The 11,901-nt window shown below is 59.1% G+C and overlaps 1 protein-coding gene and 1 long non-coding RNA gene across 3 annotated transcripts; one reads left to right on the top strand and one right to left on the bottom strand.

Moving 5' to 3' along the window:
- Positions 1-580: 580 nt before the first annotated feature.
- MVD (mevalonate diphosphate decarboxylase) lies at positions 581-7,589 on the bottom strand. Its single transcript, XM_082368524.1, has 10 exons — positions 7,452-7,589; positions 5,360-5,430; positions 4,853-4,967; positions 4,424-4,570; positions 3,454-3,653; positions 3,291-3,365; positions 2,975-3,193; positions 2,667-2,782; positions 1,765-1,873; positions 581-1,254 (listed from the first exon to the last, which is right to left on the bottom strand). Exons 1-10 carry the CDS (start codon positions 7,519-7,521, stop codon positions 1,174-1,176), a joined length of 1,203 nt encoding a protein of 400 aa, XP_082224650.1. The 5' UTR covers positions 7,522-7,589; the 3' UTR covers positions 581-1,173.
- A 79-nt stretch (positions 7,590-7,668) lies between these two features.
- On the top strand, positions 7,669-10,207 carry LOC309617016. Of its 2 annotated transcripts, XR_014237724.1 has the most exons (3): positions 7,787-9,021; positions 9,245-9,433; positions 10,063-10,207. It is a non-coding gene; the product is annotated as an uncharacterized lncRNA (long non-coding RNA). The 2 variants fall into 2 exon arrangements; XR_014237725.1 differs by lacking the exon at positions 10,063-10,207 and having other exon boundaries at positions 7,669-9,021; positions 9,245-9,899.
- Positions 10,208-11,901: the final 1,694 nt, after the last annotated feature.

The following is an 11,901-nucleotide window of genomic DNA, read 5'->3' as shown; positions in this document are numbered from 1 at the left end:
CAGCCCTTTGCTCAGAGACTAATTTGGGAGGGGCGGTGGTGAGAATGTGGGAAGCTTCCGGGAAAACCCAGAATGCAGCGGTGCTGGGCCCTGTCTTCTGTCACCTCCCTCCTCTGACACCCCCCCCACCCCCTTCAGGATCAAGGTCAGAGAGTGAGAGCTCAGATGCCCTCCCCCTCCTACCCCCAGCTGGGTTAGGACAATGGGGAGGGATGCGAAGGGTGAGGTCGGTCAGGTCAGAAGAATGAAGAAGCTCACTTGGAGGGAGGGCTCCGGTCGCAGACCCACAGCTTTGGGCTGAGTAGGGGCTCCTGCCCGCAATACCGCTTCCCACCTCCCTTCCTGGACGGAGCTTAGAGACAGGCCCAAACTGCGTCCCCAGCCTGTCAGCCTGAGTGACCACATCCACCACGGTGGTGGCCATGGCCGTGGGGCAGGGTCAGCTGAGCACCCCATATGTGGCTGGGCAACAAAGGGCGAGCTGGGGGCAGAAGTCGAGCCCCCAGCCCCATCTCCCGCCGTGCCCTCCCAGCCCCCTCGCCGAGCTCTGCCTGGACCAAGAGAAAGCACGCCAGGCAGAGTCCTTGAACTGCCTTTACTGCGGCCTTGGCGCTGCTCCCCGTCCCCTCAGACACAACACTGGTCTTTTTGTGAAGACACCCTGTACCCACTCGGGGGCCTGGGCTCAGGGTCAGGCGGAGCACTTCACGGGGGTGTCCTGAGGTTGTACCCTGTGCGGTGGCCCGTGCTCCAGCTCCGAGGGGGGACCCCTGACACGCCTTCATCTCCAGTGGTCAAGCTGCTGTTAGGGGCAGTGGGAGTGACCCCCGAGTTCAGGGCCAGAGCCCTTTATTGGCGATGCACCGGCAGCTCCCCACTGGCCGGCTCGGTCCCCCAGTGCTTGGATCTGAGAGCAAGCTCCCATCTCAGCAAGGTGCTGGGTGCAGGTCGGGGAAAGGTGAGGCACCTGGGGGGCCCCTGCTCCTGGCCGCCTGGGCACCTGCAGGCATCATTCCACTGTCCAACTCGGCCACAGCACACTGCCCGGCCCGGAGCCAGGCGGCCACCCACAAATCCCAACGAGCACGGCCGGGCAGCTGCCACACCCGGCTCCCAGTCCCAGCAAAGCGGCCCCTTCTCCCAGCGGCGGCCAGGGCTCCGTCGAGGAGGCGGTCAGGCGACTGGCTTCGGCAGACCATCGGGACCCAGGAGGTGAGCGCCAGGGTCATTCAGGACCTGAGGCCCGGGTCCCACCTAGGGGGTTGAGGAATCAATGTCAGGGCAGGTGACAGGGAGCGACTTCCTTCCAGGAAGGGCCGGTCAGATGACACCCTCTTGGTGATGCCGGGCCCAGGGCCCAATCCTCCAGCAGAGCCTCAGTCCCTCCGGGCAGACCTGGGTTGGACAGCAAGTCCTGGGGTGGACGGTAGAGGCCAAGGCCTGGGTGCACAGGTCACGGGTCTGGGAATTGGATGGATGTGGCGGAAATCCCGGCCCTGCCACTCTTGAGCGGGGACCCTGGTCTGTTCTGGGGGTCCGCACATTCCAGCCCCACCCCCCCCACCCCTCAGCACGGGAGCACCGCCCCGCACACCGCCTGCATCCTTAAACATCCGCTGGGAGTGAGCGAGGGAAACGCCAGGTGCTTTGAAACCAAGGAGCAGGTTCACGGCTACTCTACTGTCCCTCCCGCCGGGACACACTGGGGGTGGATGGTCTGGGGCTGAGCCCGCAGGGCACGTGCGGTGTGCGGCCAGGACTCACCTGCGTGGCAATGATGTATTTGACGCCGCCGGGGGTGGGGTCCGCACCCAGCGCAGCCTTAAGCTCATCCGAGAGCGGGACTGGCTCCACGGGCAGCCCCTTCAGAAACCTAGGAGACAAGGCAGGACTGGACGGCGAGTGCAGGGATGGGGCGTGTGCAGAACGGGCAGATCCAGGACAGAACACGACGCGGCTGCCGGGGGCCGGGGGGTCGTGACTATCAACAGAGTCGGGGCCTCTGGGGCTGACGGACGAGGGCGCCCAGCATGTTCTTAACGCCCCGGGCTGTGCACCTCAAAGCGGCTGAATGGTGGGTTTACGTTACGAGCGTTCACCAGGCACACAGACGCTGAGCGGGAATGCCGAGGGCCAGGCGCCGTCACTGAGGGGAGGGTTTCGGGAAACCTCCACAAGGCTTTGGTGCCGCCTCTCACCCTGGCCCACGGCTGCTGCTGCGCCCATTGGGGGACACAGCTTAGGAAGAAAAGGCCTCAGCTGACACTCGGGTTGGTGCTGAAACCTACAAACTACCCCCAGGGTGACCAGCGCGATGAGTCCTCGGTCGTGGGGCCGGTCCCACGTGGTGTGGAAGGCAGCATCCGGCTCTTCCCACTCGAAGTGGCACCGCCCCCTCTGGGTGACAGAGCAAAGGGCCCCACCCACGCTTCCCGCGCCCCTAGCGGGCAGGCATCCCCTCCCTGAGAACTGGGTCCCTTAAACAGCGGAGAGGAAGAAATCCAGACGCCCTGCCGTCACAGGAGCTGCGGGCGGCACGCGTGTGGCCCCGGGGCTGGGCCGAGCGGAGAAGCGTCCGCGGTCACACAGAGGCACACGTGGGACACACCGCCTGCGGCCCCACGGGTCCCCGCCTGCCGTGGCCTCCCGGCTTGGGGCCAACTCACTTGTCTCCGTTCAGCTCGGGGGGGAAGCTGTGCCTCACGGCAGCCACAAACTCGGCCACAGTGTCGTCCAGGGTGAAGATCACAGCGTTGGCACCCGCGTCAAACGTGTATGCCACCTGGAACCACGAGGTGGCTCAGACCGGCTCAGACCAGCTCCCAGTGCCCGCAGGCCGCCCGCTCAGGACGAGGGTGGGGGGCCGCGCAACCAAAACGCAAGCGAGAGGGAGCTGCAGCCCCCAGAGCAGCGGGCTCCGGGAAGCCCCGGAACGACCGGCTCCCGGCCCGGGGCGCCCCGGCCCCGCACCTGCCTTGGTCCGGCCGTGGTGCGCGTTGAAGCAGTGCACCAGGCGGATGACCCGCCGCGACGTGTCGCTGAGGTAGGAGATGGGCGGGAAGGTGTCCAGGCAGGTGGCGTGGAACTGGTTGCTGTCTTTCATGGTCAACTGGCCGAAGGCCTGGAAGTCGCGCTCCCTGACGCAGCGGCTCATCTCGGCCATGCGTGCCGGCACCAGCGCCTCGGCCCGGAACTGCAAGGCAGGCGGCCGCTCCGTGAGCCCAGCAGAGCCACGGGGCCCGGCTTCCGAGCGCCCCGGGAGCCGCCCGCCCAGCCGGCCGCGGCCTCACCCTGAGCAGCGCGCTGGTCTCCACGCTGGTCTGCATGCCCGCCGTGCTGCCCGTCGGCTTCCTCTCGGTGCTCACCTGCGGCGAGGGAGGGAGGTCTGCGCCACGCCCGCGGCCCCGGGGGCTGGGGAGGCCCTCCCGCCCCCCGCTTGGCCCTCCCGCTCACCACGAGGATGAGGACACGGAGCTCCGGCCAGTGTGACTCGGGGGCCACCTGACGGGCGACGCTGTCCTTCCCGTCGGCCCGCTGCCCCATCTGCCACTCCACGAAGCCGCCATACAGGCTGCGGCAGGCGCTGCCCGAGCCCCTGCGGGCCACTTCCGACAGGTCGCTCTCCACGCCGTAGACCCGGGCCAGGGTGTAGGCTGCAGGCAGCGATGGGGGCGGGGAGGCTCAGACAGGCTGGAGGGGCCCTGGCCTGTGCTCAGTGCCGCGGGCGGGGGGCACCCGGGGGACGGAGGCTCGGCCCCCAGCTCCACGGCTGGCATCCAGCACCCACGTGCTCATGCGCTCAGCCTCCGCAGGGGGCTCTGGCGGGAGGGCAAGCCCCCCTGGAGACTGGGAGGCCTGTGTGCCGAGGGGCCGGAGAAAGCTTCTCTGAGAAGCTCTGAGGGGCGCTGTTTGGGGCAGGGCCCAAGGCACAGAGGGCAAAAAGTGTGCACGCCCGGGGCTGCTGGCAGCGCTGGGCACAGGGCCAGAACTGGTCAAGGGTCTGATGCCAGGATGCGGACCTGGGGGTCCACGAGGCAGGCCGTCTGCCCCCGATGCAGCCCGGCTCACTGGTCTCAGGCTACATGGAGGCCGTGACTCAGCTGCCCACCTCTGTGGTAAGTGCCCCAGCTCGGGGGTGGGGGTCCCTGCCGGAGGGTGAGCCAACAGAGGGGAGGGCAGAGCAGACATTCAGAGGGAGAGATGGGTTCCCAGTAGGCCGTCCGAGAGCCTGGAGCTGGCCACAGTCCTTGGGATTCTGCTACGTAAGCCAAGAAATCGTCCCCACTTAGTTTAAGCCAGTTTGAGGGGCGTTCTGTCACGCACAGGATCCTATACACGGAGCTTGGCGTTCAGACATGTGACACGGCCGAGGCCACTGCCCCATGCCCGGGGCACAGCACTGGGACCCATCCCGGGCACCCACCTAGGCAGGCGTAGCCTGCCGCTGAGGAGGCCAGGCCCGCGGCCGTGGGGAAGCTGTTCACCGAGGCCACGTGCACCTTGTAGCTGAGGCTGAGGGGCAGCGGGTCCTCGTGGCCGTCGCTCCTCCGCTTGCGGGCCAGGCGACGGACTGCGGGGACAGGAGACAGTGCTGTGGGTCAGCACGGAGGGGACCGGCCTCTGTCCGAGCTCCGCATGCAGACCTTCTCGGGAGACCCCAGGCCCCAGGCCCAGACCCCGCTGTGCTGACGGGCGTCCGCTGCCCCTGGGCCGTGGGAGGTACGGGGGGGTGGGGTGGGAGGTGACGGCCGGCAGCGCCTTCTGTGCACTCCGACCCGCCCAGTGCAAGGAAGGGGCACAGGGGAAGGAGCGGGCCTGGCCTGACCCCAGCATCCCCGGGGCCCCCACTCACTCTCCCTCAGGCAGGCCTGGAGGCGCGGCTGCCCCACGTCCTCCTCCCGGCCGTTCAGCCAAATCCGGTCCTCTGTGAAGTCCCTGCTGATGGCGGCCGTTGTGGTGGTTTTTAACTGGGAAAGAAAGTGCAGGGCCACCTGAGTGGGGGGCATCGGCCAAGCACCCCTCTCTACGGGGGCCTTTCTGGCCCTGGTCCCTCCTGGGCGCCCACTCAGAGCAGTGGCCTTGCTGGAGGTGGAGGCCAAGGCGGGCCGGGCTCGGGTGGTGGGAACACCCAATGGGCGTCCACTGCCCAAGGCGCGGCCCATGCTCCCATCTCCTGGCAGAGAATGCAGGGCAAGGACCTCCTGGGGGGGCGCCAGGCGTGTGAATGCCTGTGCGCTGAGCACTCCTCACAGCGGGCGACGGGACGCACAGCATTTGTTGGCTGGGGGTTTACTGCCACCATCTGTAAACAAAGGTTTTGTAAGTATTTTTTCGGTGTGTATCGCCAGCCCAGGCTCACCTGATCCTGGTGCAACGTGACGCTCAGAGAGGAGTTGATGGGCAGGATCAGGTCCTCATCTCGCTTTCCCCCTGGAAGACATGGCCCACGGCAAAGCCAGTCAGTGTCCCAGCCCAGCAGACTGGCGCACTGTTGCCCCTGCCCACCAACGCCCCACCCCTCCCCAAACTCACTGCCACCCCACAGCTCCCCAGCTGCCTGAACCCTGCTCTCTCACTGCACAATCTAAGTCCTCTTCCTGCTGTGCCCCCGCCTTCAGGAAGCCCTCCTGGATTGCTCCCCCACTTCACTTAGCTCCCGAGAGCAGGGCTGGACCCCTTGCTTCACTGCTTCTGTTTTGTCTTTCACTCACTCAACAAATAGTCTTGGAGTGCCTACCAAGTGCTGAGTGCTCTGATTATAAGGCCCTTGCCTTTTCCTCCCAAACAGAAGGAGCCCCAGTTACTGAAAACCCTTCAAATCTCCCTGTTCGTTCCCCCTGGAGACAGCATTCCCCCCACTTCCGCTGAGCACTTCCACTCCTGTCATATCACAGCAAACACAGGAAACCTTCCAGAAAGTCCAAAATTTCAAATCCATTGTTAGGCACAGGTGCCGCACTTTTGTGCAGGGTCTTTGGGGTGGCAGACAGTTACGGGACATAAGAAAGACGAATCCTGGTAGGTAACACAGGAAAGTCCAAAAGGATACCCCATAAACACGCCCAACTGGTTTCTGACAAAAGTGCAAAAGCAGTTCCTCGGAGGAGGCACAGCCTCTTCCGAAAACACTTCTGGGTCACTGGATATCCACCACTGAGCAGAGCCGAGCCCCACATCTCAGACCTTGGACCAAAAAAATCACTCAGAATGAATCACAGACTTAGATTTAAAACGTAAAAGCCTAAAACTTTTAGGAAAAAACATAAACACTCTTCAGGACGTAGGACTAGGAAAGACGTCTCTGACTTGGTACCAAGGATGGAGAAGACGACCCACTGGGCCCTTTTAACAACTTCAGCCCTTTGAAAGACCCTGTTAGGAGGATGGAGAGAGAAGCTACACGGTGGGAGAAAATATCTGCAAACCACACATCCAGCAAGAATTAGTATCTAAAATACAAAGCGAACTTTCAAAAAAAGTTTTTTTAAAAAGCAGATAATTCAGTTAGAATGTGGACAAAAGTCCTAAAGAGACATTTCACATAAGACTCTCAGAGGACAAATGAGCACTGGGAAAGCTGTTCAACATCACTGAGCGACAGGAGAACACAAACTAAAGCCACAGTGAGATGTCACCACACACCCATCAGAATGGCTAAAATAACAGCTGGTGACAACACGGCATGCAGAAAAGCTGGATCACACCTACATTATATGTTGTTGGTAGGGATGAAAAATGGTACAGCCACGCAGGAAAAGTTTGTTTCTTTAAAAAACCAGACATGCAACCACCCTATGGCCCAGCAACTGTACTCCGGGCCATTTATCCAGAAGAATGAAAACTTATGTTCACACAAAAACCTGTACAGAAAAGTTTACAGCAGCTTTATTCATAATTGACCCAAACTGGAAACAGCCCAGCTGCCTTGAAAGGGCATATGGCCAAGCAAACTGCGGCCCCTCTACGCTGGGAACAGAACAGGAGAGAAGTACTGACTCCAAGACTCACCGGGGCGACTCTCCAGAAACTAGTGAGCAAGAAGAGCTAATCCCAGGAGCATTCCTGAGACCAGAACAAGACAGACACGGAGAGCAGGTGGAGGTGGCAGAGTGGGCGTGACCATGGGAGCCAAGCCCCCGCGGGGACGGGCGTCCTGTACGGACTGTGTCTCCCGATGTCTAGCTCCGCGGGGACGGACATCCCGTAAGGACAGTGCCCCCAGGTGTCCCGGCTGCAGGGGGTGCCCAACTCCGCGATCGCCCTGCCCTGCCGGGTGGAGGGCGCGGCGGGTCCTCACACCTGCACACGGACACACAATCTCATCCAGACGAGGGCCCAGCCCACCTGCCGCGGGCGGAGGACCCGGTCCACCGCCCAAACCGGCCCCTCCGAGCCTCAGTTTCCCCGTCCGCAGGGCCCCCACATCCCGCGCCCCGAGGCCCGCCACTCACAGTACTTGATGACCGCGATGTTGACCGGCGCGGTGCAGGTCACCACCTCGACCGGCTCCTCCGAGGCCATGTCCGAAAAACAACGCGACCCCAGCTCACGGCAGCAGGCCTTTCCAACCCGCGCCGCAGCCAGCCCCGCGATTGGTCCGCGTCGCCCCACCTGCTCGCGTGCCGCCCAATCAGCGGCGGGCCCGGTCCACGCTCCACCTCCCAGCCAATGAGCGGGATCGGACGATGGACTGCCGACGCTGAGCCCGCCCCCGCTGGCCAGCGGCCCGCTCCGACTCTGCGCAGGCGCGGGGATCTGTGCCAAAGCGGTGTCCGCGCAGGCGCCGGCTCTGCGCAGGCGTGGGGTGTGCGCAGGCGCGTGGCGGCGGCCTTCCCGGTAGCGCGCGGCTGTTGCGGTCGAAGACTTGGGGTGAAAGCTGCTCTCAGCTCGACCCGACGCGGGCCCCGCCGCCCGGGGTTCCTCGCGCCTCGCCGCACGGAGTCCCCCTCGCCCCGCTGCCCGGGGTTCCCACAGACTCCCCACCCCCTGGGCGACCAGTTCCTGGGTGGCGGGCTGCTAAGGGAGGAGCTCTTTCGGAGATAGGTGCTTTCAAACCCCGCTCCCGTTTTTTTAAGCTCCAAATAAGCAAGGATTCTTTTTTCCCGGTTGAAATGGGTTGCCACATTTATATTGACTCATTTATTGCTGTAAAATGTACCATTTTAACCACTTTCAAGCGTGCAGTTCTGTGGCATTAAGTACCTTTATATCGCTGGGCAACCATCCCCACCCTCCGTCTCCCGAACGTTTTCATTTTCTTAAACTGGAACTCTATTCCTTACAGAGTAACTCCCAATTTCCCCCTTCCCCTTGTAAAAATTTATTTTTAGTTTTAAAATGATTCAGGTGTCAGTGAAGATAGGAGTATGTGATATAAATTCTCCCACTCTGGGTGCTGCCCCCCCAGTTCTGTTCCTGGAAGTATCAGCAAATAGCTTTCTTCCTCTTAGGTGTTTCTTAGAGATCATCTCCGATGATCTAGACTTGCCATAACTTGTCCACCGCGTCCCCTGTTGGTTGACAGTTGGGTTGTTACCAATTTTTGGACACAAGCTGCTTTTTTGTGCAAGTGTGAGTTCTTCTGTAGGAGAAATCTCTGGAATTGGCGTTGCTGGGCCCAGCAGGATGTGCCTAAAGTAATGTTGATAGCTCTTGGCAAGTTCCCTCTGGAAGTTCCATTGATCATTGAAGCCCAACCACCAAAGTAAGGGAGCCCGAACCTTCCCCAGCACGGCGGCTCGCCCTCCGCCTGACACATGAAAAATGGTATCTCACTGACGTTTACAGCTGTGTTTCTGATGGTTGTTATTTTAAGTTTTTCTTGGAATCATTTTTCGGTTTCATGCAAAGCCACTGAAACTTCTTTGAAGAGTTGCTGGTGTATTGCTCTGGACAGCGGTCGCGGTGTGTTCTCTGAGCCACAGAAGAAAGGTCACCCGTGAACCTCAGTGATGTATGCTGTGCCGTGGTAGTGATGTGAGGGACAGCGCAGACGTTCATGACACATCTGTTTTGCGTCAGGTACTGTGCTAGGTGCTCCACCCTACATCGCCTGGGTAACTTCAGTTTTATGGTTTATAATTTAAGTATTTACCATAGAGTGAATGTGTCACCCCAGATTCGTATGTTGAAACCTAACCCCCAGTGTGATGGCGTTAGGAGGGGGGCCTCGGGGGGTGATGAGGTCATGGGGGTGGAGCCCTCATAAAAGAGACCCCACAGAGCTCCTCACCCCTTCTTCCAGGTGAGGACACAGCAGGAAGACACCAGCCGTGAACCTGGAAGGGGCTCTCACCAGACACTGAATCTGCCAGCACCTTGATCTTGGACTTCCAGCCTCCAGAACTGTGAGAGCTCAGTGGTATTTGTTTAAGCCGCCAGCCTGTGGTGGCGTTTGGCATAGCATCCTGAACAGACTAAGACAGTACTACATGTACGTGATTTAGAGAGTGAATTACCAGATCCCCTTCTATACCCCCCACCCAGGTTTCAGCTCACCAAAGGCAGCCACTTTTAAATCTCTTATTTTTCTCCGTGTTTCTAAATAATCTGCTTATTTTCCCTCTTTTTTTCTCTCTTTCCTTTATTTCCGTTTTCGATGGTGTCTGTTGATTACCACCAAGTAGGAATGAGGAATTCTCTTCCAACCCCACCACAGTCCTTCCTCCCCCGTACAGTTACATGTTCTCAGTGTTATGCTCGTGTAAACCATGTTCACGGTTGAACATGTAGGCATAAATGCCTGACTGTATGCATGTGGGCAAAGGCTCCCTTATGTAGTGGGGAACCTTGAACAAACAAGCCCCCTGAAAGAGGGCTGGACGTAGACCCGCAGGCTGACACGGTGAGCCCCAGCTCTCCTGAATGGTCAATCAACATGCATGTATAAGATAAACTCATCATAGGGCCTCTATTTTCTGTTTTGTTTGTTTGTTTGTTTGTTTTGTCAAAGAGGTGTGGGTTAATGCCTGTGGGTCATGGTGAGGGTGATAAACCAGACGGAGAAACTTTAAGACACATGTCCACACGTTCTGATTTGCTCCATTAAAACGTGTTTCACAGGCATGGTGGTAGGTGCAGGGAAAACGGAGTCAGGTTGTAGTGTCAAGGTCGAGGGGCAACAACGAAGCCTGGAGCATCTCCCACAGTCCGCCTCAGATTTCCTGTCTTGTTTCAAAGCTTTTTTTTTTTTTTTAATGTGGTAAAATACATGTAACGTAAAATTTACCATCTTAACCATTTTCAAGTGTGCGGTTCAGTGGCAGTAGGGGCACTCACATTGTTATGCAGCCATCACTACTGTCATCTCCAGAACTCTCTGATCTTCCCAAACTGAGACTCTGTCCCCACTAAATACTGACTGCCCACCCCTCCCCCAGCCCCTGGCAGCCACCCTTCTACTGTCTGTGTCTGAACTTGTCTACCCCAGGGACCTCATATCAGTGGAATCCTATAGGATTTGTCCCTATGTGTCTGGCTTATTTCACTGAGCATAATGTCCTCAGGGTTCATCCATGTGGTAGCAGGTGCCAGAATTTCCTTCCTGTTTAAGGCCGAGTGATAATATTCCGTTGTATGGACGGGCCACGTTTTGCTTATCCATTTATCCGTCAGTGAATAATTGTGGTGCTTCTGCCTCTTGGCTGTTGTGAGTAATGCTGCTGTGAACGTGGGTGTCAAACATCCCTTAAAGTTCCTGCTTGCAGTTCTTTTGAGTGGAATTGCCCAGTGGTAGAATTGCTGGCTTATATGGTAGTTCTGTGTTTAATTTTTTGAGGAACCTCCAGACTGTTTTCCACGCGCCTGCACCATTTTACATCCCCACCAACAGTCACAAGCTTCCCGTTTCTCTATGTCCCCACTGACACTTGTTCTTTTCTTTTCTTCTTTTTTTGTGGTAGCCATCCTAAGGGCTGTGAAGTGTGAACTGGTGTCTCATTGTGGTTTGATGTGCATTCCCAGATTTCCTTTTATTTGTGGTGATTTCTCAATGTTGATGAGAGAGCACGTGGGATGGCGTTTCTCAAACGTTGGCATGCGTACCAGTCACCCAGGGAGTGTGCTGAAATGCAGGTTCTGAGTCAGGAGGTCTGGGAATCTGCCTGTGTAGCCAGCGCCCCAGGTGTCGACGGCAGAAGCTGCTGGGTGAGGGCCACACCGTGAGCAGCAAAGATGGATAACACAGTGCACAGGGGCCCTGCAGGCAGGCCAGCCCAGCGTGTGGGTAACTTTCTTAGCCACAGAGAGCATGTTTCCTACAGCAGAGCAGTGTTCCCTGAAGGGACTTAATGGACGGGAGGTGACTTGCAAAGATGATATGTGTCTGTACGTAGATTTTTTTTATTGCCCTTTCGTTTCAATTCAGTCCACTCTGGAGATCCTCAGCAGCGAGGTTATTCTGGAACCTGGGGCGTGTGAAACACCAGGGAGTGAGGCAGTGGGAGAGGGAAAGGGAGGGAGTCTCCTCTCCCGGGAGATTACCTTGGTGGGGGAGGATTCGCTACTTACAGGAAAGGTGACATTGCAGAGGTGATGAGGTGCAGGTAGACTGCACCGCGAGGTAGTACACATGGGGGGTGCAGACGCTGTGGTCCAGGGCAAGTGTACGGAAGAGGAGTCGGGGGCGGGAGCCGGGGTGGCGGGGGCACCGAGGAGTGACACTGGTGGGCGGGGACGTTCTGGCGGTGGAGGCAGTGGGAGCGACTGCGCAGGAGCACATCGTCCCTCCAGGAGGAAGTTCCTCTCTCCTCCAGGCCAACCCAGCAGCCAGGCGGCAGCCAGACCCTCGTGTGTGCTGGCGGGGGCAGCCATTCAGAGCGAGAAGGGCCCGGTGCCCCAGATTTCACTCCCCACCTCGTTTCTCACTGTCCTCGTCATCTTCTGAAGTCCCATGGGACTTAT

The sequence above is a fragment of the Balaenoptera borealis genome, assembly GCF_965194805.1.
Source record: "Balaenoptera borealis genome assembly, chromosome: 19".
Lineage (NCBI taxonomy): Eukaryota > Metazoa > Chordata > Mammalia > Artiodactyla > Balaenopteridae > Balaenoptera > Balaenoptera borealis.
Note: the sequence above shows the minus strand (reverse complement) of the source record. Positions and strands in the feature narration are given on the sequence as shown.